Raw genomic sequence first — 26,227 nt, forward strand, 5'->3', positions numbered from 1 at the left:
ATGTCACCTAGATGCTCTCAAATATTAAATCCTGGGGCACCAGGTGATCTTGACAAAAAAACAGTATAGGGTCTGTTTATTTCTTAATATGGTTGTTTAAATTTTGGAATCATTTTAAAATTTTTCTCTAGGACATCCTTGGTGCATCATTGAGTGCTCCCTTGACATCCTACAAGATTATCTATGCCCTCCCTATGCTCACTATTAAAGAAGACAAAGGTATTTCATATTTTGTGCCTGTAGTTGGTCTACAAAAACAGTTTTTGGTTCTGGAATTATTTCTTAAGCGTAGGTTTAAGCAACAGGAGTAATTGAAAAGGTTTGCGTTTTTGTTCAAATGCTTTTTTTTTTTTTAACCCATTCAACAGGCACTGGCATAGTCACCAGTGTTCCTTCTGATGCTCCAGATGATATTGCAGCTCTACGGGACCTCAGGAAAAAGAAGGTACAGATTCTATTTTTTTTTTTGTGTTAATTATCTGTCCTCCTATGTTGAAGGCATTGACTCCTTACTAGGTCACACTTCCATAGGCACCGTATAACCTCTGGTACTTCAGCCAGTGACTGTTATTTATGTGCAGAGCTTTCCAAAAAATCCATGGAAATTCGAGTGACTATTTTGTGGAAGTCCTTTGAATCTTTTTGCAACTAAATGCAGTTTGTAACCGGATTTAGATGCTGAGAGTTTGGGGTAGTGCAGTAAAGAGTACTTGAACATTGTTACTATTGCCTGAGATAAAGCTAACTAGTGTCTGCAATTAGCTACGAGTGCTGTACTTGGAATGCTGGGAGTGAGTCTCGGGAGGGAAGCTGCACTTTAGTGAAATATTTGTGCCTGCGGACTTCTAATAGCCCTGTTCATATGGGTGGCCTCAACAGTGAGTTGCTGGCAAGTTATTGCACTGCAATCTTTGGGAGGGGGGGAGAGATCAGAGGTCAGAGCTGAAGCTGATCCCATCCTCACTGACACTCACAAACTTTTAGCAGGAGTTGCTAAATACCGATCAGGACGAGGTATCCTAGCTGATTTTCCCTTCCTCAACAGTTTGGTAGCGTAGTGGTTGTATTACTGGACTAGTAATCCTGAGTAACAACAGAAAATGCTGGGAACACTCAGCAGGCCAGGCAGCATCTGTGGAGAGAGAAACAGAGTTAACGTTTTTCAGGTCTGGGACCCTTCATCAGAACTGGAAAAAGCTGGAGATGTAACAGATATTAAGCAGGTGCAGAGACGGGGGGTGGGGGGGTGCGGTTTAGGAGGGGAGGAAGGAATTGAAAGATCATACTGTGCTTATGTAAGAGGCAGGAAAGATTAAAATGTTGCAAATAGGAATGGCAAAATAATACGGCATGAAAAATGGGGGCAGGGGTTATTGTCTGAAATTGTTGAACTCGATGTTGAGCCCAGAAGCCTGTAAAGTGCCTAATCGAAAGATGAGGTGCTGTTCCCGAGTAATCCCGAGGCCTGGACTAATAATCCAGAGAATGTAAATTTAAATCCCACCATGACGGTTTGAGAATTTAAATTCAGTTTATAATTTAAAAAAAGCTGGTAGCAGTAAAATTGAGTGACTGGGAAGCTGTTGGGTTGCTGTAAAAATCCAAATGGTTCACTGATGTCGTTCAGGGAAGGAATCCTGCCATCATTACCCGGTGTAGCCTGTATGGAACTCCAGCACTGAGATTTTTGATCAGGCCGTTGGGGTGATTTTATGTTGTTTGCAGTGTAGGCCACTGTTTTGTATGAATGCCTTGGCTAATCTGACAAGTCTATACCCATGGCATCCAAAATGCTGGCACCATTGTATCCCGATTTTTTGAAAGAATAATAGCACTTTTGTTTCTTTAGGCACTGAGGGAGAAGTATGGAATTACTGATGAAATGGTCCTACCCTTTGAACCAGTGAGTATGCTTAAACTGAACTGGATTGAACTGAACACATTTTTAGACCTGAATGAAACCTGTCTTTCTTAATACTGATTCTTATTCAAAACACGAATGTTTTTAGTTATTACTACAATAGAATTTCCATTATCCACTGTAATGGAGGGGAATATCTCCAAATCCCAGCAGATCATTGAGCAACTCCCCTACTTAATCAGATGTTTAGCTTCTGATTGGTCTATTTTGATTACCTATTCAAGTTCCCAGCATGTGCGGATATAATCCACATTATTTTATTTTAAAAATGAGATCTAGTCTTGGGAAAAGTTTAAAAATATGCTCAACTCCTGCTCCCCTCCCAGACCTAACCCCTCTGAGACATAATGAATTAAATATTGGGCATCCAGATAACTACTTATCCTGCTAGACATGGTCTGGAAATCAATTAAAAATGTATTCATTTCCTTGGGTATATAACAGGGTTTCACCCAGTATTATAATATTGAAGTGACTAAGCTTGTCACTAGAGGTCCTCGTGAGCTTTGAAAGAGCAGGTCTATGGCAGAAAAGTGAATTGGGATTCTCTTCATTATTGCATTAATGAGTAGGCTCAGAGTATTAAAGCTTCATTGGTGACTTAATAATGTGCTTTCTTGTTTGGTAGATTCCTATCATCGAAATTCCTGGGTATGGAAACCTCTCTGCACCAACTGTGTGTGACGAACTGAAGATTCAAAGCCAGAATGACCGGGAAAAGCTTGTGGAGGCCAAAGAGCGAGTTTACCTGAAAGGCTTTTATGAGGGGGTAGGTAATGTATTTAAGCTGTTGTGCAGGAGAAAGATGATCAAAAAGAAAAATGTGAATTGTTTCATTTTATAAATGTACCAGCCGATCCCCTGTGGTATTGCACATGGGGAGTCACGATCAAGAGTAATCGTGAGGTGAAGTGCGGTTTCAGGGCGTGGATAATCGGACCATGGCATGCTGGTGTAATCCAACCCTTTAAAGTGAAGGTATTTCTATCATAAATTCCAATATCCACATTTATAATGGAAACTGTAAACCTGTCATACTGTAATTACACCCTGCAGTGAAGTGACTGCCTAGATTAGCTATCAAGCCCTCAAGTGGGACTTGAACTCTCAATCGTCTGACTTCAGGACAAGCCTGTTGCCAACTAGGCCAAGCTGACACTTGGTTGAATATTCACAAACCTGTCTCCCATGTAGGTAATGCTTGTGGATGGGTACAAAGGGCAGAAGGTGCAAGAAGTCAAGAAACAAATTCAACGGAAAATGGTAGACAATGTAAGTGTTGCCTTTGATTTATTCAGTGACGTCTTAAAACAACGCAATGCAGGTTAGAAATTCTGATTGAAACATTAAAATGTTATGACTGTTGTGTAGACAGCTTGTTGCATTGAATTGCTGTGCTGTACCACATGCTGAACTATCGGGTTAAACTGCTAGCTGTGTTTGGCTTTCATGCTTGAGCTTCCTCTTTGATTTAGGTTTGCATGGAATAGAACATGCCAAGTTGGTAATGGCGTGTATCTTGGTCACTATTTACACTCCACACTTGTTGACTGAATAATGGCATTGGTGGAAATCCTGGAGATGTCCACCTTTTTCATAGCTGCAGGTGTCCAGGGTCTAGGAGATGCAAGGGAAGAGAAGTGAACTAAAATTAACACAGACCATAGTACACCAGTGTATCACAACTAAAAACACATTTCTAATAACTGTCCTAGGGAGAAGCTATGATCTACATGGAACCTGAGAAGCAAGTTATATCCAGGTCTGCTGATGAGTGTGTTGTAGCTCTGTGTGACCAGTGGTGAGTTTTTATTTTCAATTTTTTAACCCCCCCCACCCTGACAACATTTGGATGAATGCACAGATGACTGAAGCCCTTCGATACCTTACTAAGTGGCCTTGTGTGCTGTTTAATGACGACGTGTCTGGGTAGTATTCAAACATGGGGACCATCGCGCTGAATCTCTTTCTCTCTGTATCCCAACACTGACTTGTGCACTTTCCAGTAGCAGTCATTGGGTAATGATGGGGAACCCTGAATGAGTTTCTCATCTCTGCTTCCAAATAGCAAATTGACTTTTATGTTCTCTATTGAACATTGTGCAACTCACAGCTGATAAATTAAGTATTGGACATATGGGCTCATAAAGTTAAGTACAGATGAGGGAGGCCATCCAGTCCATCTCTCATTTTCTTCCATAGACAGCTACAATTTCTTCCTGCACATCACAGCATCTAACTGCTCTTGGATGTGTTTGTTTCCACTACTCTACCCAGAAGACTATTCCAAATATTAATTGCTTCCATTTTATTCAATTTATCACTTTCATTTTCAATGTAGGTACCTGGATTATGGTGAAGAAACTTGGAAGAAACAGGCTATAGGTTGCCTGTCAACGCTAGAAACGTACGTGCCATTCAATTAACTTGTGTTTTCCATTCACTTTACTCCTTTCCCCCTCCCTCTTGAGGCCTCCCCGGCCATGCACTGTACTTTGAACTAACCGCAATTAGTTGACCTAGTTCCAATGCGGCTATGTAATCACTGCTACAGTGTGCTTGAGAATAACCTGTGGAGTGACTTCCTCAAGTTTTCTCTCCCACAGTCTGTGGAAGTGCCTGGCTGATTCACTTTTTACTTATTACGGAACTGGGATGAAAACTCTTCACATGGAAGATCATCACCTGGAATCCAGGTTTTCAACTAATCTGTGGCAGGTTCTCCGCTCCATGGTCCCAGCCAGTGTTTGATTACGTTTCAAGGTCAAGTTATGGTTCACCTAGGAAATTGGAATATATTTGTATTTATTTATTCCCCCTGCCCATCAAGTTTCAAATATTTTATTGTATCCCTAGCCACAAATTGGCTGGTATCTGCCAAAGCTGCTGCTGAGACAGCTAAAAGGAGTTACCCGCTAGGGATCCTGGGAGCTAACTTGGAGTTTTCTTCCCTTTCTGTGAGATCAGGAGCTCACCACATTAGAAAATTGTGGGTGCAGGTCAGCACCCTATTGCTGCGTGGCACAATGCCCTGGCACAGAACACTTGTTCACAAAGGATTTTTGAAAAATTGTCAGCTTTTATAAATGTGCATTATCGTGAATTTACATTGAAAATTGTACTGGATTTATACTGAGATCAAGTCTCCAGCATTTGAGGAATCTGCATGTTACCTGAAGCATATTATATTGTAGCAACCTGAGATCAGGAATAGGAACACGAGTAGGCCATTCAGCCCTTCGATTCTGCTTCGCTATTCAATAAGGCTGATCTTCTACCTCTATCCCCAAATCCCTTCATTCCATTAATATCCAGAAAGGTACCAGTGTTAATACAGCTACTGACTACTATAACAACAACAACTTGTATGTGTATTGTACCTTTAATGTAGTAAAATATCCTGTTATGATTAATAAGTTCAAAAGAGAATCTGCAGACGTAATATTTTTATTTATTTATTTTTCAGATTCTGTGAGGAGACCAGGAGAAATTTTGAAGCTAGCCTTGACTGGCTGCAGGATCATGCCTGCTCAAGAACATATGGCCTAGGTTAGTGTAACACTTAAAAAATCTATAAAAAGAATAAACTGTTGGAGCAGGGGCACAGGTACTATGAAGTATAAAGAGAGGTTTTTGTCCTTAAAGTTGAGCATTAAATAAACATACTGGATAATACCCAATCTGACATTCTAAATATTGAGGTGTTGAGGTGATTTTGCCAATGTTGGGAACGGTAGCTGAGTGGCTATGTTACTGGACTAGTAATCCAGAGGCCTGGACTTATGATCCAGAGACGTGAGTTCAAATCCCACCATGACAGCTGGGGAATTTAAATTCAATTAATTAAATAAATCTGGAATCAAAACCTACTTGACCTCGTCCTTGCCAATCTACCTGTCGCAGATGCATCTGTCCATGACGGCATTGTTAACAGCAGTGACAACCGCACAGTCCTTGTGGAGACGAAAACCCGTCTTCACCCTGAGGACACCCTCCACCGTGTTGTGTGGCACTACCACCATGCTAAATGGGATAGATTCAAAACCGGGCATCCATGAGGTGCTGTGGGCCATCAGCAGCAGCAGAATTGTATTCCACCACAATCTGTAACCACATGGCCCAGCATATCCCTCACTCTACCATTACCATTAAGCCAGGGGACCAACCCTGGTTCAATGAGGAGTGCAGAAGAGCATGCCAGGAACAGCACCAGGCGTACCTAAAAATGAGGTGCCAACCTGGGGAAGCTGCAACACAGGACTACATGCATGCTAAACAGCAAAAGCAGCATGCTGTAGACAGAGCTAAGCAATTCCACAATCAACGGATCAGATCAAAGCTCTGCAGTCCTGTCACATCCAGTTGTGAATGGTGGTAGACAATTAAACAACTAACGGGAGGAGGAGGCTCCATGAATATCCTCATCCTTCATGATGGTGAAGCATTTGCAAACATCTTCAGCCAGAAGTGCCAAGTGGATGATCCATATCGGCCTCCTCCTGACATCTCCACCATCCCAGAAGCCAATCTTCAGCCAATTCGATTCACTCCACGTGATATCAAGAAACGGCTGAGCGCACTGGATACAGCAAAGGCTGTGGGCCCCGACAATATCCCGGCTGTCATGCTGAAGATTTGCGCTCCAGAACTAGCCACGCCTCTAGCCAAGCTGTTCCAGTACAGCTACAACACTGGCATCTATCCGACAATGTGGAAAACTGCCCAGGTATGTCCTGTCCACAAAAAGCAGAACAAATCCAATCCGGACAATTACAGCACCATCAGTCTACCCCAATTATCAGAAAAGTGCTGGAAGGTGTCGTCGACAGTGCTATCAAGCGGCACTTACCAATAACCTGCTCACCGTTGCTCAGTTTGGGTTCCGCCAGGACCACTCGGCTCCAGACTTTATTACAGCCTTGGTCCAAACATAGACAAAAGAGCGGAATTCCAGAGGTGAGGTGAGAGTGACTGCCCTTGCCATCAAGGCAGCATTGGACCGAGTGTGGCATCAAGGAGTAAAATTGAAGTCAATGGGAATCGGGGAAAACTCTCCACTGGCTGGAGTCATTCCTAGCAGAAAGGAAGATGGTTGTGGTTGTTGGAGGTCAATCATCCAGAACATTGCTGCAAAGTTCATCAGGGCAATGTCCTAGGCCCAACCATCTTCAGCTGCTTCATCAATGACCTTCCATCCATCATAAGGTCAGAATTGGGTATGTTCGCTGATGATTGCACAGTGTTCAATTCCCCAGATAATGAAACAGTCCATGCCCGCATGAAGCAACACCTGGACGACATACAGGCTTGAGCTGATAAGTGGCAAGTGACATTCATGCCACACAAGTGCCAGGCAATGACTATCTCCAACAAGAGAGAGTCTAACCACTGCCCCTTGACATTCAATGGCATTACCATTGCCGAATCCCCCACTATCAACATCCTGGGGGCCACCACTGACCAGAAACTTAACTGGACCAGCCACATAAATACTGTGGCTGTTAGAGCAGGTCAAATCTGGGTATTCTGCGGCGAGTGTCTCACCTCCTGACTCCTCAAAGTCTTTCCACCATCTACAAGGCACAAGTCAGGAGTGTGATGGAATACTTGCCACTTGCCTGGATGAGTGCAGCTCCAACAACACTCGAAGCTCGACACCATCCAGGACAAAGAAGCCGCTTGATTGGCACCCCATCCACCACCTTAAACATTCACTGCCTCCACCACCGGCATACCGTGTCTGCAGTGTGTACCATCTACAAGATGCACTGCAGCAGCTCGCCAAGGCTTCTTCGGCAGCACCTCCCAAACCCGCGACCTCTTCCACCTAGAAGGACAAGGGCAGCAGGTGCATGGGAACACCTCCAAGTTCCCCTCCAAGTCACACACCATCCTGACTTGGAAATATATCGTCATTGGGTCAAAATCCTGGAACTCCTTCCCTAATAGCACTGTGGGAGTACCTTCACACAGATGGACTGCAGCGGTTCAAGAAGGCTGCTCACCATCACCTTCTCAATGGCAGTTAGGTGATGGACAATAAATGCTGGCCTTGCCAGCGATGCCCATATCCCAGGAATTAATTTTTTTTTAAATGCTATGTATTATTCCCCATCTTTGTAATGGATGTAGACCTACTTGTAAGCATTGACTGATCTTAACTGAGTGGCTATTTGGAGATGAGGAATAATGACTCAATGATTGGTCTTCTGACATGCTATTTTCAAATAATCCTTCCATTTGGGAAGAGCCTAACCATAACTTGCATCATCTATTCAGCTCATGGCAGTAAATGAAGAGAAGACTACATCATTTGGGAATACAATGTTCGTGCTGTAAATGACTACCATCAGGGTTTCCCCCCCACTACCTTTTCCTTGTGTAAACAGCTTGGCAATAGTATCTGTAAATGTTTAGGGGGAGAAATTCAGTTGACTGCACCACCCGTTAGCGTCTTAAGAGGGCGCTAAGTGGGTCGCAAGCCACTGCCCACGCCTCCCGCTAAATTCCGCGGGACGCTAGTGGTGGCGCTAGCCGTTAGCGCTGCGCCGCTACCGATGACGTCATCGGTGTGCGCAGCGCCCCGTTGACGCCCCGGCCGCGATATTTGGAAGCGCCCCCTGATTTACCGCCAGACGCTATGTGCGACCGGTTCAGGGGGGCTTACCTGTGGCGGGGGAGGCGCAAATTAAAGGAGAGGTGCGGGGCGGCCATTTTTGTTGTTGGCCGCCTGCCAGCACCTGTCTGCGCTCCCGCCCTTCCCCCCCCCCCCCCCCCCCCCCCCCCCTCCCCGCCTTGGAGTGCCGGCTGTGTTCCAAGAGCTCGGCACTTTTCCTCGGTGCCAGGCTCTTTTGCCGGCACTCGCGATCCTCGGGGACCCAGCTGGGCCCCAGATCACGCTGCACAAGGCCCCTCCCCTTTAAGAAGGGGAGGAAGGCCTGCAGTACGCGCTGCGGCACGTTGCGCCACGATATTCAGTCGCAGCGCCCCAAGAGGGATGCGGAGCGCCTACAGTAGCGCCGCGCTTCACTTTGGGGCGCTACCACTGAATTTCCGGCAGGCGGCCGCGAATGCTTCCGGGGCGCTACTTTTAGCGTCCTGGCGAGGCTGGCGCCCCAAACGGGGCTATAGTCAATTTCTCCCCCTTAGTCTCTTATGAACTGAAAGCTGATGTTCTCTGCTATATTTGGGTTAGCGAAGCTCCAGTCTGAAAAACTTACCTTAATTTTGGCTGTGGGACGAGAGGGCTACCAACTGAGCCAAGCTGGCATACTTCAGGATCGTAGACATCAGGATTCTCACCGTCGCTTTCAAATTGCCCTACTCTACCTCAGTAATCTCATCCAACCTCATATGACCACTCGCACCTCCTTCTCCATTTGACACCTGTTGGCTACTCTTTGTCCCCTGCTCACCCCATACCACCATTAATGGATACTCTTTCCAAACTGCAACTCATCTTCTGAAACTCCCTCCCTAGAACCTTTTTCATAGTTACCTCCCTCCCTGCTTTCAAAAGCTCTCTCAAAACCCTTTTCTTTGATTGTGCCTTCAGCCCCCACTGTTCATTTTAACTTTTTCCCCCATCCTGCTGAGCCTCCACCATATTTTCCTCCTCAATGTACAGTGTTTCAACATCTTGCTGTACATAAGGAGTGCTATAGCACTGCAAATTGTTTGACAGCTTTCAATAAATTGTACATTTATTCTTTCAGGTTCTCGTTTGCCATGGGATGACCAATGGCTGATAGAGTCTCTCTCTGATTCCACAATTTACATGGCTTACTACACAGTGGCTCACCTACTACATGGGGGAGCTCTGAATGGTCAAACGTCTGGTCCACTGGGCATCAGGTGGGAATAGGAGTTCTTAAAACGAGTGTATTGAGCAACAATTTTACTTTGTAATGCAAGTTATTGCTCACAATGATGTACGGTAATCAAAATATGAATTTGTAGTTGTGACTGATTCTGTGTGTATAGTAAGTGTAATGAAAAGAAAGACTTGCATTTATATAGCGCCTTTCATGACCACCAGACGTCTCAGAGCGCTTTACAGCCAGTGGAGTACTTTTTGAAGTGTAGTCACTGTTGTAATGTAGGAAACGCGGCAGCTAATTTGCGCACAGCAAATGATCAATAAACTGATAACAGGAATAACATCTTATGCAACAACAACTTGTATTTATATAGCACCGTTAATGTAGTAAAAAGTTTCGAGGCGCTTCACAGCAGTGTTATAAAACAAAATTTGACATCAAGCCACATATGGAGATATTTGGGCAGGTGACCAAAAGCTTGGTCAAATAGGTAGGTTTTAAGGAGCATCTTAAAAAAGGAGGGTAGAGAGACGGAGAGGGTTAGGGAGGGAATTGCAGAGCTTAGGGCCTTGGCAGCACTGCCTCCAATGGTGGAAAGATTAAAATCAGGGATGCTCAAGAGGCCAGAATTATATGAGCGCAGATCTCTCGGAGGGTTGTGGGGCTGGAAGAGATTAGAGATATGGAGGGGTGAGGCCATGGAGGGGTTTGAGAACAAGGATGAGAATTTTAAAATCGAGGTGTTGCTTAACCGGGAGCCAATGTAGGTCAGCGAGCACAGGGGTGATGGGTGAATGGAACTTGATGCGAGTTAGGACATGGGCAGCAGAGTTGGACGACCTCAAGTTTACGTAGGATAGAATGTGAGAGGCGTTGGAATAGTCATGTCTATAGGTAACTAAGGCATGGATGAGGGTTTCAGCAGCAGATGAGCTGAGGCGGCGCAAAGTCGAACGATGTTCCGGAGATGGAAATAGGCGGTCTTGGTGATGGTGCGGACATGCTCCCAAAATAATTAATTTAAAGGCTGCGCAAGTAATGGCCACCTTTTGACATTGAACTAAAGTCTACCTTATAGATTATAAAGTGTAGTTGCAGTAACATGGAGAAGCAGTGGAGTTATTTGCTCCAGATCAACAGTGCAGACTATCCTATTATCAGCATACACTTTATTAATATTGATTTATAGTTCATCTTCAATAAGGCAAGTCTAACTGCAGTGTGAATTCTGTCATTAGATTCCTATATTTCTGGACCCATCCACTCCTATTACCGATTCAATTGTTGCAGTTTCATAGCTAAAGCAAAATATTTCCAACCAGAGTACTTGGAGTATATCTGCATTTAGTGCCACAGATCACAAGCTGCAGCTAATAAATCAAATTCCCTCCCAAAGATCAGCCTTTTAGGGAGTAGATTCTGTGTCTATTAGGAGTTCTTTCACCTGTGAAATCTAGTTTTAACTAGAGTTTAGCCTTGGTCCTGTTGGCTGTGACTGAAATGAGTTTGCAACAGTCACAAAATTAATTCATGATGAGCATCAAGGGTTTGAAAAATATTCCATTTCCAGAGCCTATATTTTTTTAATGCACTCCTGCAAACTCCTTCCGCAATAGCAGACTTCTGCCAGCATTGATCTGTGTTTGATCTTTATTCCCTCAGACCTGAACAAATGACCAGAGAAGTTTGGGATTATATCTTTTTGAAGGACGCTCCATTCCCAAAGTCTCAGATTCCTAAACAGAGTCTAGACCAACTGAGAAAGGAATTTGAATATTGGTATCCAGTGGATTTGCGAGTCTCTGGGAAAGACTTGGTTCCAAACCATCTCTCATACTACCTGTATAACCATGTAGCCATGTGGCCCAATGACAGGTGAGATCACATCATTTAGTAATAGCATTTGCATATGAAATATGTGAGATGCTTAACCTACACCCTGTCTGCTTGTAGAGAAGGCCTACATATTTGCTAATCTACATGGGTTTGTCTTTGGGTCTTTTCCTGCACCACACCTTTCCTGGTATTGAGGGTCATTAGTGGAAATGCTAGCGGCTTTAGTAGTCTTGTTATTCTGACTAAAGAAGCTAGTGTGGGGAAAGAAGAAACTCATTTGGGGGAAAATATGTATATATGAGGGGAGACTACTGCCAAAAGATTTTTATGTGTAACTAACCTTTTTTCTTAAATTGCAGTACAAAGTGGCCTCAAGCTGTAAGAGCAAATGGACACTTGCTACTGAATTCGGAAAAGGTACAATATCCTGCTGAGTGTTTCCAGCATTTTCTGTTGTTATTTCAGATTTCCAGCATCCGCTGTATTTTGCTATTGTAATATAATTTATACTGTGTTAAAGCACAATTTAGAATTGCATGACTTCTACTGAATTGACATGTATTTGAATATTAATATATTTCACTTTAGAATATTTCTTGAGTAACTTCTGTTGCTGTTTTTTCTCTTTCCATTAGATGTCTAAATCCACAGGGAATTTCCTTACTCTGACTGAAGCTATGGACAAATTCTCTACAGATGGTAAGTAATCTCTTTCCCGCTTGCCTTCCCCCACCTCAAGTGAGTTTAATTCATTAGAATTAGCAGCTTCTCTATATAAGGCAGACACATTTGAGCAGTTCTTGCCATTACAGAGCGATTGCTTGCATGGGATTGCATAGAGAGCAAGCGGTGTAGTTGCGGGCTGTAATCTATTTGTGCAGACATTGGCCAGTAGGGTACCACTAACCGTGCGAGGGCATTTTAACAAAAATGATGAATTATTGTGACATTAATAAGGGTCTAATTGAAAAATAATCTACAGTTAATTCCCAGTTGATAATCCAATCAGAATATTGCCGGAATATAAGCTGGTTAGTGGAATGGGCAGATAGCTGACTGATGCAACTCAATGCAGAGTAATGATTTTGAGGGGGGGTGAAGAACAGTGAAAGTATACCCTATATGGTATACTTGACAGATTTTTAACAGGAGCAGAGATTGAGCATTAGATACATAGATCTTTAACAGTGGGAATGCGAGTAGAAAATCCATAATGAAGGCACTTTGGTGCGGTAGTAAGGGAAAGCTGCACTGCTGGATGTTCCGGCTTTCATATGAGACATTACACCGAGCCCTCTGCCCCCTCAGATGGTGATAAAAAATCCCATGGCACTATTTTGAAGAAGAGAAGGATTCCACAGTGTCCTGGCATATATTTATCCCTCAACCAACCTCAATAAAACAGATTATCTGGTCAGATATCTCATTGCTGTTTGTGCTACCTTGATGTGCACAAATTGGCTGCCGTGTTTCCAACATGATGACAACAGTGACTACACTTCAAAAGTACTTCATTAGCTGTAAAGCGCTTTGGGATGTCCTGAGGTCGTGAAAGGTGCTATAATCAATGCAAGTCTTTCTTTCAGACTGCATTTTGGGATTTTACATAAAGGAACATTGAAAACAAAAACACAGAAAGTTTGCTGAATAAACACAAAACATTGGTCGGGCCATAGTTGGAATATTGGCCCAGTAATTCCGTTCCAAACGTGAGAGTACGGTCGGGGTACTCACGCGTCTGGCCGGAGGAAATGCCGGTTTTCAGCATGCACAGCGCATGCGGAGAAAACCGGCATTTCCTGTCCTCTGAACGATAAGTTACTTTCTCTGAAAGTCATAATTAAATACATACATTCATACACATAAGTAAAGGAATATATACATATACGCAAAGGAATATATACAGACATACATACATAATTACTTAAAAGAATATATTACTGATGAAAAGTTTCTTTCTTAAAAATGTTGGAGTCATTTTCACATTTAATAAACACAGCAAATTCAATTCACATAGCCACAATTGCTCCTTCTACCTACAGTACTGAAAACCCGTTTTAAAAAACAAAAATAAACTTTAAAACTTACCTCAGCATTTCTTAAAATAACTTTCCTCCCTTTCCCAAACACAAATATTGCCTTTCAGAAGCTCCACGATAAAATATATCTTCCTCCGCAGCCTCTGGAGCAACTGTACTCATGCTTTTTTCATGTGTAAGTTGTAAGGACTTAACCTCACTGAAAGCATGAATGAAACCGGCGAATTTTACTGCGCACGCGCTGCCTGTGCAGTCGCATGCGTTCTGCCTCTGAACCCCTTCGTTCAGTGGACAGGAAATGCTGGTTTTCCCCGCGTGCGCTGTGCATGCTGAAAACCGGCATTTCCTCCGGCCAGACGCGTGAGTACCCTGACCGTACTCGCGCGTTTGGAACGGAATTACTGGGCCAACATTTTACATGCCAATAAAATGAAAAATTTAACAATTGCATGATTTGCCCCCTCGCATCTGCGACTGAGGGTCCAAGGAGGTGCATTGCGCAAGAGGTCATCGTCGTACGTATCCTCACACTGTTCCCTTTCGGGAACTGTATGAAGTGGTGGAAGGATTTCTGGCCACGTTAACGCTCCTTCCGTGACCATAACCATCTTAATACCAGCCATTAGGGTGGTTAGTCCTATGGCGTGAGGGTTTTACGGGCTCCCACAACCCATCTGAGGGGGGGGGGGGGCCACCCACACCCGCGGACGCAAGTATCCCGCTGGATGTCCACCTAGAATTTATAGTTGGAGCTCCGACTCCACTTGCCGGGACTGTCTGGAGCGGGGTTCGAAACCCTACTCCTTCTGGCCCAGCGGCGGGGATGCTTACCGCTACGCAAAAGGCCCACTCCGCGCAAAAGGTGCCACCCATACGTTTCCTGCACCTTTTCCCTCCCCGTGACTGGAGCCCTATGCTGCCACTTGAAAGACCAAGCTATCATCTGTCCTTTTTGCGGCGCCTTTGACTTCTCATTACCAATGATGAGCAGGCGCTGCGCCTCCACCTCGTTGAGGAGATTGCTGAGGTCATCATCAGTTCAATTGTGAGTTCTTTTAATGCCGTGAATTGTGCTCATTCCAGCCATTTCATGTTGCTAATCGGAGTGGGCCTTTGGCGTAGCGGTAGGATCCCCGCCGCTGGGCCAGACGGGGTAGGGTTTCGAACCCCGCTCCAGACAGTCCCGGCAAGTGGAGTCGGAGCTCCGGCTCTAAATTCTGGGTTGACATCCAGTGGGATATTTGCGTCCGTGGGTGTGGGTGGCCCCCCCTCCTCGTATAGCTTGTGGGAGCCCGTAAAACCCTCCCGCCATAGGACTAACCACCCTAATGGCTGGTTCAAAGATGGTTACGGTCACGGAATGAGCGTTAATCACGGCCATAAATCCTTCCACCACTTCATACAGTTCCCCAAAGGGAACAGTGTGAAGACACGTATGACGACGACGTTGCTAAATAAATAAATGGAATGAAAAAAATTCTTTCAGGGCTTTTAAAAGTCTTTAAATTGCTTTAATTCTGTTTAAAACTATTTCAGATTCTTCAAAATAATGTAAATGTTTTTAAAAGTTTATAAAAGTTACCAAAAGCTTCATAAAAATACCAAAAACCTATTTGAAATGCTGCTCTGCATGTAAAAATGCTTTTCAGCTTGTGAGAAACATTGGGGGCGTGTCCTATTAAACTGAGACCTCAAGGGGCGTGTCTCAGTTGCACTGCGCGCTACAGGCTTCGCGCTGGCTGCACTCCTGGGCGGCGTGACGTCAGACGCTGCCCGGGATTCTTCTCTTTCAAACAGGAATTCCAGGCGTCCCTGGAGGTGAACGGCAGGCGAGTCGGGTAAGTGCAGATCGGGGGCTTGCATGCGCGGCAAGCCCCCGACCCGAATTTCTGCCCCATTATGTGCAGTTTTAGGAATCTCATAATAGGAAGAATATTAGAACTACGAAAAGGAGCATGGACAGTCAAGATTTGTAGAATCATACAGCACAGAATGAATGAGGCCATTCGGCCCATCATCTCTGTGCCGGCTCATTGAAAGAACAATCCAATTAGTCCTACTCACCTGCTCTTGAAATTGGAGGTTTTTCTCATTGGAACGGGGAAGGTTGGGGGTCAACATCCGATAAGTTTTCAAAAATTATGAAAAGCTTTGAGAGGATAAGTAGCAAAAGATTGTTTTGGCAATCACTAATCGGGGGCATAAACTTAGAATTATCACAAAGAATGAAAAGGGGTATTAGAACTGCAGTAAAATGCCACATGTATTAATTTTTTGTATCAAGGAAATGGAGGATACTGATGGCCTATACTCATGAATTGCTAACGCTGATAAAAAAATGGACTAAATCCAGAATAATTTTCTCTACAACCCCAACACATGCATTTGCTTATGTTGAAACTGTTCATACTCTAAACAATAAGGATCATGCGACTTAAGTTACTTCATTTCAACACCATTCCCCGATTGAATGGGTGGCTGGTTGAATGGTTTCCATTTCCCCTTCTGATGTGCATCTTAATCCAACTGCTAGCAGGCATGCAAGAGTAGGTTATTTAACTTAACTTCCTCTTTGAGAAAGCACCTCTTCCCCTCCTCAGCATTGTCTCATGCCATCAATTGGCGTGGAGGCTCGCGAGACAGGGAGTCTGCTGTGTGGGTAATTGTGAGCAAGAATATCTGCCTTACCACTCAGTGGTACCTAGAGGTATAATCTTAATTTTAAATAATGGAGACTAGATGTATTTGACTTGTGGTAGATTAGATGAAAATTGTATTTGCCCATGTTTTACTTCTATCAAACAGTGATAGCTGGTTATTTACACCACCTGACCAGTTAGGATGAGTATTCATGAGCTAACCATATGCTTTACTCCTTTGGCACAACTTTGTCCCCAGGAATGCGCCTTGCTCTTGCTGACGCTGGCGACACAGTGGAAGATGCTAACTTTGTAGAAACGATGGCTGATGCAGGTATCCTGAGGCTGTACACCTGGGTGGAATGGGTGAAGGAGATGATTGCAAACCAGAAGAGCCTGCGGAGTGGACCTGCCAACACCTTCAACGATCGAGTCTTTGCCAGGTACTGCATGGCCTTTGTTGTATTTGAAGATGTCTACTCGCAGCAGTCAGTTAATGGTCAGTTTTCCTGTAATAGCATTAGTTATGATTAATATTTTGAATATTTGCAGTTCTTCAGTTTCAGTGCATTATACATTACTTCCATGATATACAGCATATATGATGCAGCGTGATAGGCAGCGTACATCTAAAAGTAGCTTTCGGAAGACCCTGACTGTAATGTCTGATAAATGGTCGTGCCGAGGCATAGTGCTGTGATTGCCCAGTGTAAAACACAAGTGAAAAGAAGTTGTGACCAAACTGCACATTGCTCTGGTCTGACTGTGACCAGTCCTGGTCACTGAGATACCAGGCAGATAATCAAGCACTGGAGGCAATGCAGAGAAGAGACACAAAGCTGATTCCAAGTGTCAGAGGTTTGAGTTATACAAAATTACTGGAGAAACTTGGGCTTTTCAGCCTGGAAAGGAGGTGATTGTGAGGTGATCTTGTAGACGTATATCAGATAGTTAATGGAATAGAAAAAGTAAGTGCAGAATATTACTTTAAATTAAATAGAGTTGAAAAGGGGACATAAATTCAAACTAGTAAAAGCTAAATTTAGAATTGGTATCAGGAAATGTTTCTTTACACACAGAGTGATGAACATATGAAATAGATTTCCAGAAAATCTGTTCAGGAAACAATTGGATGCTGAATAAGGGGGAGCTTTAGGAGCACTCTGGGTGGATGAACGAAGATGGGCCGAATGGTTCTCTTCCATAACCAACTTGTGATCAATGTCTGGTATTTTAAAATTCCTTATTGTTTATTTTTCCACCTCCATGCTTCAACTGTGATGGCTTTTCCATGGCTATTATTAGTGCACCGTCCGAGTGATTATTTTTTGGTAATTTGCTAAATCCTGAGAGTGCTTCTGGGCATGTGTGGCTAAGTTACTTGCTTCAATTTATTATTCTAGTGAGATGAATGCTGGAATTCTGAAGACAGAACAGCACTATGAGAAGATGATGTTCAAGGAAGCTTTGAAAACCGGCTTCTTTGAATTTCAGGTATGTTCCATCGCTGCAAATAAATCATTCATCCTGGCAGGGATTTTTGTTTTGCTTTGATTTTAATGGAAGCCCCAAGGGACACACTACCGGAGCTTTGAGTGATGACTTTGCAATTTGTGTTCCAGGCAGCAAAGGACAAGTACCGTGAAGTTGCTGTGGAAGGAATGCACCAGGACCTGGTCTTCCAGTTCATTGAGATTCAGACTCTGCTGCTGGCTCCAATATGCCCCCACCTTTGTGAGCATATCTGGACACTCCTAGGAAAGGTGCTGTTATTAAAATAAGGCTCTTAAGTAACTATAACACAATATACTTGAGAAAAGAGGCACTTCTTGCACAACTATTGCACTACAGAAAATTACATCTAGAAAAACTAAATTTCATGAGGAAGTTAGTAACGTTTAGTCCATGAGGCGCTGTGGGCCATCAGCAGCAGCAGCAGAATTGTATTTCACTACAATCTGTAATCTCATGGCCCGGCATATCCCTCACTCTACCATTCCCATCAAGCCAGGGGACCAACCCTGGTTCAATAAGGAGTGCAGAAGAGCATGCCAGGAGCAGCACCAGGTAGACTTAAAAATGAGGTGCCAACCTGCGGAAGCTGCAACACCGGACTACATGCATGCTAAACAGCGGAAGCGGCATGCTATAGACAAAGCTAAGCGATCCCACAAGCAACGGATCAGATCAAAGCTCTGCAGTCCTGCCACATCCAGTCGTGAATGGTGGTGGACAATTAAACAACTAACGGGAGGAGGAGGCTCCATGAACATCCCCATTCTCAATGATGACGGAGCCCAGCACGTGAGTGTAAAAGACAAGTCTGAAGCGTTTGCAACCATCTTCAGCCAGAAGTGCAGAGTGGATGATGCATATCGGCCTACTCCTGAGGTCCCCACCACCACAGAAGCTAGTCTTCAGCCAATTCGATTCACTCCACGTGATATCAAGAAACGACTGAGCGCACTGGATACAGCAAAGGCTATGGACCCCGACACCATCCTGGCTGTTGTGCTGAAGACGTGTGCTCCTAGCTGCACCTCTAGCCAAGCTGTTCCAGTACAGCTACAACACTGGCATCTACCCGACAATGCGAAAAACTGCCCAGGTATGTCCTGTCAACAAAAAGCAGGACAAATCCAATCTGGCCAATTACCGCCCCATCAGTCCACTCTCAATCATCAGCAAAGTGATGGAAGGTGTCGTCGACAGTGCTATCAAGCGGCACTTACCAATAACCTGCTCGCTGCTCACTGATGCTCAGTTTGTGTTCCACTAGGACCACTCAGCTACAGACCTCATTACAGCCTTGGTCCAAACATGGACAAAGGAGTTGAATTCCAGAGGTGAGGTGAGAGTGACTGTCCTTGACATCAAGGTAGTATTTGATCGAGTGTGGCATCAAGGAGCCCTAGTAAAATTTAAGTCAATGGGAATCAGAGGAAAAACTCTCCACTGGCTGGAGTCATACCTAACACAAAGGAACATGGTTGTGGTTGTTGGAGGTCAATCATATCAGCCCTAGGACATTGCTGTAGGAGTTCCTCAAGGCAGTGTCCTAGGCCCAACCATCTTCCGCTGCTTCTTCAATGACCTTCCCTCCATCATAAGGTCAGAAGTGGGTATGTTCGCTGATGATTGCACAGATTTCAGTTCCATTTGCAACTCCTCGGATAATGAAGCAGTCCATGGACAACATTCAGCCTTGGGCTGATAACTGGCAAATAACATTCGCGTCACACAAGTGCCAGGCAATGACTATCTCTAACAAGTGAGAGTCTAACCACCGCCCCTTGACATTCAACGGCATTACCATTGCCGACCCCCCCCCCCCCCCCCCAACCATCAATATCCTGGGGGGTCACCATTGACCAAAAACTTAACTGGACCGGCCACAAGAGCAGGTCAGAGGCTGGGCATTCTGCAGCGAGTGTCTCACCTTCTGACTCCCCAAAGCCTTTCCACCATCTACAAGGCACAAGTCAGGAGTGTGAAGGAATACTCTCCACTTGCCTGGATGAGTGCTGCTCCAACAACACTCAAGAAGCTCGACACCATGCAGGACAAAGCAGCCCGCTTGATTGACACCCCATCCACCACCTTAAACATTCACTCCCTCCACCACCAGTGTACCGTGGCTGCAGTGTGTACCATCTCCAAGATGCACTGCAGCCACTTGCCAAGCCTTCTTCGACAGCACCTCCCAAACCCGCGACCTCATCCACCTAGAAGGACAAGGGCAGCAGGCGCATGGGAACACCACCACCTCCAAGATCCCCTCCAAGTCACACATCATCCTGACTTGGAAATATATCGCCATTCCTTCATTGTCACTGGGTCAAAATCCTAGAACACCCTAACAGCACTATGGGAGTACCTTCACCACATGGACTGCAGCGGTTCAAAAGGCAGCTCACCACCACCTTCTCAAGGGCAAATAGGGATGGGCAATAAATGCAGGCCTTGCCAGCAACGCCCACGTCCCAGGAACGAATAAAATAAAAAGTCTAATTGTCCAACAACCCCTCACTCCAAAACCGCGATCCCAAGCCTGCTGCCCCGTGATCTGCCGTGCCTCCCCCACCCGCCCCATGACCTTTCCCCTCCTGACTGCTGATCTGATCCTGTCCCCCGCGATCTTTCCCTCCCTCCCGATTTACTGGTCTGACCCCTCCCCCTTTCTGCCCTGTGACCTTTTCCCAATATCTAGGGACCGTCCCTAAATGATAATGAGATCCTGCAGTTAAATTCAGCAGGACCTCGGCATTCCTGGGATTTCCGAATTTCCCTCCCCGCATCCCTGTAAATATCAGGGCCATTGTCTTTTGACTCTAGGAACCTCCAGATCACTCTGTATCCAACTGGATCTGAATACATGCAGCTACAACAAAACAAATCTTAACAGCTCACCCAGTTCCTTAATTACTTCATTAAAACAACAAAGACATTTCCCATCTTGGGATTCCTTGAAAGTTATGCTCAAAGGAAAGCCAAGATGGGGAGTAGGTTCGTACTCGTGACTTTTCATTGGTATGATCTTAATTGGAATCTGTCCCAATTGATGGGATGAAAGTAGTATCTTTACAACAGCATAAGGATCCTAACGAAAATGCCTTAGGGCAGCCGTAACCTGTTTCCTAGTCTAATGCACAAAACGCAGCTTATTTGCCACAGCAAGATCCCACAAACAACATTGAGAACAGGTAATCTGTTTTTGATGGTGTTGTTGGTTGAGGGATAAATGTTGGCCAGGAGAATAGTGTCATGACCCCTTTTTTATATTCACCTGAAAGGACAGACGAGGCATCGGTTTAACATCTCATCCAAAAGGGATGGAGTGGGGCTTGAACCCCCAACCTTCTGACTAGGTGAGAGTGCTACGATTGAGACAAGTGGCCTGGCTGGGCACCCCAGTCTTTGTGCGGATAGATCTACAAGGGATTACTTTTAAATCCTGCAAAATGAAAATTTCGAGTTTTATTTCACTAAACTTTGGGATAAAACCATTTTAAGTCGTGTTCTGCATTGCATTCCTTTAAAGAGTTCACATGTGGCTAACATCTGTTCATATAGCTTGTGTTTAATAGTATTTAATTTGAATCCCATACTTAACTCTTTGCAGACTGAGTCACTGATGAAGGCAAGATGGCCAGTAGCTGGACCTGTGGATGAAATCCTCATTCATTCATCTCAGTATCTAATGGAAACTGCACATGACGTTCGACTCCATGCCAAGAATTATATGGTTGCTGGAAAAGGAAAAGTAGGAAGAATTTACATCAACCTTTCTGATCTGTTTTAAAGTAAATCTCTGACTTCAGTTACAAAGCACAAGCCTATCCTTTATTGATTGAGTTCTCTTTCCTAAGCAACATTCCTGGAATAGACAATGAGCAGATGAACCTGGCTCCCAAATTCCTACCAATACTAGTTAATGACCCCGCTGCTCAGTAGTGAGGAATGGCTTGGGTGATATTTTTCTTCCTTCTCCCTTGCTGTGCGCAATTTGCTGCTGTCCGATCTCTGCTTTCACACAGTGGCATAGCTGAGATTGGTAACTGCTTGTGTTAAGAATGGCATGCCCAACTCTGTCCAGCTAGTTCATAAGTATGTGTGATAGAAGTATGTGTTGTGATGCCTTGGCACCCACTGATCCCCACTCGTACTTTCCCACTGATGTCCTGCGTTGAGGCTTGTTTGTGCCTATCCTGCTGTCTGGTCATCCCTTGAGATTGTCTACTGGAACAATTCATGAGAAAAGAAAGCAGACATTTGTCAATAAGGTTGATTTCCTGATCAGTTATGCCAGTTAAATGGACGTAACTGATTGGAAATATGGGCAGAGGTCGCTTAGGCCAGATCTCTACACATTTAGTGCTTCAATAATTTTCTTTTGGGTTCCCAATTGTAACATTTAAATGAGGCCTCAATTACAGGAAACTTTAGTTTATCCGGAGGTTGTATGTCCGGAATACTCGATCTAACGGCAAAAATCAGGAGCCGTTTTCTATAAGTTTTTTTAGTTCTCGTTCTTTTTTTTTTCCCAGTCAGGCACTGCAAGGTCTGTAGCTATAGCAACAGCTTCAGCTAGAGATGCTTGCAGCTGCAGCCAGCTCTTTAGAAGCTGTTGCTAAGCAACAGTGTTTGTTGTCAGATACGGAGATGAAAACCTCCGTATGCTTCAACATTAACTTTGTATGTCCGGCAGTTTTGATAGATCGGCAACACGCTGGTCCCGTCGGTGCCGGATATCTCAAAGTTTCCTGTATATCCGTTCGACTGCCACGCAATTTAACACAATTTGAGCCAGAATAGTACTGTCATATAATCCTACGCATATGAAGTGGGCATCTGGGGTTGCCAGGGGCTGTACTGTATGTGAAAGTGGAGTTAAAGAGAAGTATAAGAATATTTATTGCTGTATTGAGTACTGTTAAATATCAGATATCTGCAGTCTTTTTAATTCATAATTGCTTCATTCTGATCATCTAATAGTTTATTTTTTTTTGCATTAAGTTCATTGTTGTTTTCTTTGCTTAATTGAAATAACTGGAATAATAATTTTGTTTTCTTGTGCAAAAAGTGACTTTGAATTACCTCCAACTAGTGCATCTTGCATACCGTTTTGCTGTGAATTTTCAGCTTTTTAAAATAATAAGCGATAAAAATTAAATATGTAGGTAAAGAAATATATAGAAAATAAAGGGCTGGTGAACAGAGTTGTGGAATTTTATTCCTAAAACACCGGTAGAAATTCCAAAATACCAATAAATGCAGAATTTGACTTATTCAGCCACTAGAAACCAATGGCCCTGATGTTATCACCCATGTGGTATAAACACTCTAATTATAAAACATTGCATCCTCCAACTCGCTTTGAGAAACACCACAGGAGACCACATTAAAAATATTAGAAGCCTTCGTAAAAATTGCCAACATTTTTTCCCTTGTATGCAGCCACCTTCTTTTGTGTGGCTACATCCATTTAATTTTGATCATCACACTCGTAAAATGAATCTCTTTCCAGCCAGAGGATATAGAGGCATCTGGACCACCTCCACCACCCCAATGTCAAGCTCTCGACTCTAGGTCACTATAGCAACACGTTGTGTAAATAAAGCTGAACCCACAAAATCATGGTGGGTCAACACATTAGCCATTGAGTGGGTACTAATATCATACCGTCCAACGACTGCCTGGTCAGCGGTCTGATCGGAAAATCTACAGCAGTGTTTCTATAAAGGTTCTGAAGTTGAATATTAGGATCTCGTAAAGTAGCCATAGGGGGCAATTTTGCCAGCCCTGGGGAGGCGGGACTGCCGGGAAAATGGCAGAATTTGGGGGCGGGTGCCCAACTCGCCTCCATGCCATCTTGCCAGGAGGCGGGTAGCCGTCCCGCGCCGGGTCCCTTCTCCTTAGAGGCGGGAAGGGATTAAAGCCAATTAACTGCCTGTTAACAGGTAGTTAACGGGCAGAAAATAGGATTATCCCCTTTTTGCCCTCGAGTGCGGGCTTCCCGAAGGCTTCGAAACCCGCCAGGTCAGCAAGGCGAGTACTGGGTCTGCGGGGTCCAAATGTGTGCTGTGGAGGTGAGTGATGGGTGCAAGAGTGGAGAGGTGAGTATCTGAGGTAAGTGCAAAGTGTTAGAAAAAGTGTACTTACCTTTGTTTCTTCCTGCAGGCTTCAGTCGGTGTGGCACAGTGGCATAGTGGTTAGCACTGTTGCCTCACAGCGCCAGGGACCCGGGTTCAAATCTGGCCTCGGGCGACTGTCTGTGTGGAGTTTGCACATTCTCCCTGTGTCTGCGTGGGTTTCCTCCGGGTGCTCCGGTTTCCTCCCACAGTCCAAAGATGTGCAGGTTAGGTTGATTTGGCTATGATAAATTGACCCTTAGTGTTAGGGGATTAAATACGTGGGGTTATGGGGATAGGGTGGGATATGTGTCGGTGCAGGCTCGATGGGCCAAAATGGCCTCTATCTGCACTGTGGGGATTCTGTGATTCTGTATACGGAGAGTCTCGCACCGCCACGGTAGAGATGACAGATGGCCGTTGCATTCTCCAATGCAACAACCATCTCATTTCTGCAAAAGAAAGAAGTTTGATGAGGTCTTTAATTCAAGACCTCATCAGACTACAGAGAATGTCACTGTTTGACAGCTTCACAGATGATACATCATACGTTGACATTCTCTGCAACCGGCTTTCTCTTAATTGGCCTGCTAAGCCCACTGGGGTCAATCAACAGAAAATAGCGTGGGTTGGCCAGAAGTTGATGCAGGCGAGACTAAAACCTGACAAGTGGGAGTCCCGCCTCCAAAAGCTCCCCATGGGCAAAATCACCCCCATAATGTTTGGGATTGCATGTGTTGGAGCATCAATGTAGTAAAGTTGGTAGAACATGAGTCCATGTGCCCAATTCCACACAGGGAGTTCCCAATCTCATCTGTGACAGAAGGAGTTGCTGTGTAGCCTAGGTGCTTCCTTGCAGGAAATGAAGAAGGAAAAATGGATGGCGCAATTTGCTGTAGGTGCCCCCATCAGCCAGGTGAGGCGGTAGGGAAGGGTGACGTACCGAAAGCTGCCTTCGTATTCTGTTGTTTATGCAGAAAGTAATTTTAAGTAGTTTTCGACCTGCTTTATTTCTGTAACTTTTTTACCACTTCGGAATATTTTTCACATGCATACCTGACTTAATTTTCTAACATAATTTGCGGAGAGGGGTTTGCACATAATAGAACAAACTCCAGCTCCTGTGTATCTACGGCTGTAATGTAATCTGCTCCGATAACATCCGAAACCACAAAAGCAAAGTTCGAGAAATTTATAAATATCACCTCCACAAAAATAGATTACATTGACCAGTGAATTGTGCCTTTAATTCCTGATGTTGATGAAGGGTATTGGCGATTTTTAACCTACTGATGTCTAGGATGTTTCTGAATAGGCATATGTGCTATGGGATCTGCCTGTATTGTGCATAACAGCTGTGAAATGTTCCATTGCAGAAAGGGGATGCAAAACCAACACAGAAGCCTTCTCACTGCAATATCTATGTGGCAAAGAACTACCCTCCGTGGCAGCACAGTACACTTCTGCTGCTTCACAAGCACTATAAGGCAAGTTTCGATGTTTCCTGATACAAGTTTTAATGTTAATCTTTTCAGTATCTGCACTCATCTGCTACTTTTTTATTTTATAACACAAACCATTCCTTTAGTTTCATATAGTCTCACATTCAGAATTAATAAGCATTAAATCTCCTTAATGATCTCTCCATTAATACTGCTTAAAGTATCTAAGTAACTTTTTTAAGAAATCTGCTAGTAATGTTTAAATCTTTCATTTTCGCCTCTTCCTCTGTCCTGAAGTTTATTGTGAAATTTGTGTTGCTCCCCTTTTTTTGTTGAAGGATTGGTTGATGTTGATCAGTAATCATCAGATGTAACATAATTCGTGGGGATATTGGCGGTGAACGCCATAAGTTGGACCATTGTGCTCCCTGATCCTCCAGTGGCCACCTTCCACCACAATTTGTTGGGAAAGTAATTAGAATATGTCGCAGTGAGCATAGCAGTGGATCAGGAGCTGCACGGCCAATGGATAGTTAAGAATTCATTTTGCTTGTAGAATTCTGCGGGAATTTCAACCTAATTTATTGGTTTATTTATTTATATCCAGCAGCAAATTACTAAAAGATATAAACGGGAATAAATATGAGCATACAAGCAAAGATTATTAGGAAAATAACAGTTCTTCTGGAACTCTCGCACTGTATCACGAGGCTATGGCTGGGAGCTGTGGATTTTGAGAAGTGTTGTACTTTATCCATGATTGACATCAGAAGCAATGCAGACAACCGCCACCCAAAGAGGCAATTTCAGAGTGTTTCAGGGATTAACCTAGTTTTTTCGATTACAGTATCTGAGAAATAAGTATAAATAACATTTGCATTATATTAAACCTTCAAAAA

At 44.1% G+C, this 26,227-nt stretch overlaps 1 protein-coding gene and 1 long non-coding RNA gene across 3 annotated transcripts in view; one reads left to right on the top strand and one right to left on the bottom strand.

Moving 5' to 3' along the window:
- Window positions 1–26,227, top strand: part of lars1b (leucyl-tRNA synthetase 1b) — a 65,251-nt gene that overhangs the window by 24,309 nt on the left and 14,715 nt on the right. For both annotated transcript variants that reach the window (XM_085995794.1, XM_085995793.1), the window contains 17 exons: window positions 132–219; window positions 369–445; window positions 1,850–1,903; window positions 2,550–2,690; window positions 3,116–3,193; window positions 3,637–3,722; window positions 4,263–4,328; window positions 5,388–5,470; window positions 9,637–9,775; window positions 11,404–11,616; window positions 11,937–11,994; window positions 12,213–12,276; window positions 16,515–16,698; window positions 17,659–17,749; window positions 17,878–18,018; window positions 21,378–21,518; window positions 25,263–25,373. In XM_085995794.1, coding sequence (XP_085851920.1) covers window positions 132–219; window positions 369–445; window positions 1,850–1,903; window positions 2,550–2,690; window positions 3,116–3,193; window positions 3,637–3,722; window positions 4,263–4,328; window positions 5,388–5,470; window positions 9,637–9,775; window positions 11,404–11,616; window positions 11,937–11,994; window positions 12,213–12,276; window positions 16,515–16,698; window positions 17,659–17,749; window positions 17,878–18,018; window positions 21,378–21,518; window positions 25,263–25,373 — 1,815 coding nt within the window. The remainder of the gene's footprint in view (window positions 1–131; window positions 220–368; window positions 446–1,849; window positions 1,904–2,549; window positions 2,691–3,115; window positions 3,194–3,636; window positions 3,723–4,262; window positions 4,329–5,387; window positions 5,471–9,636; window positions 9,776–11,403; window positions 11,617–11,936; window positions 11,995–12,212; window positions 12,277–16,514; window positions 16,699–17,658; window positions 17,750–17,877; window positions 18,019–21,377; window positions 21,519–25,262; window positions 25,374–26,227) is intronic.
- Window positions 3,183–21,457, bottom strand: LOC147114159 (uncharacterized). The gene is made up of 4 exons (XR_015079363.1): window positions 21,369–21,457; window positions 21,042–21,209; window positions 16,478–16,764; window positions 3,183–3,538 (listed from the first exon to the last, which is right to left on the bottom strand). It is a non-coding gene; the product is annotated as an uncharacterized LOC147114159 (long non-coding RNA).

This window comes from Somniosus microcephalus, chromosome 8 (genome assembly GCF_052327205.1).
Source record: "Somniosus microcephalus isolate GS21.2 chromosome 8, FLI_Smic_1.0, whole genome shotgun sequence".
Lineage (NCBI taxonomy): Eukaryota > Metazoa > Chordata > Chondrichthyes > Squaliformes > Somniosidae > Somniosus > Somniosus microcephalus.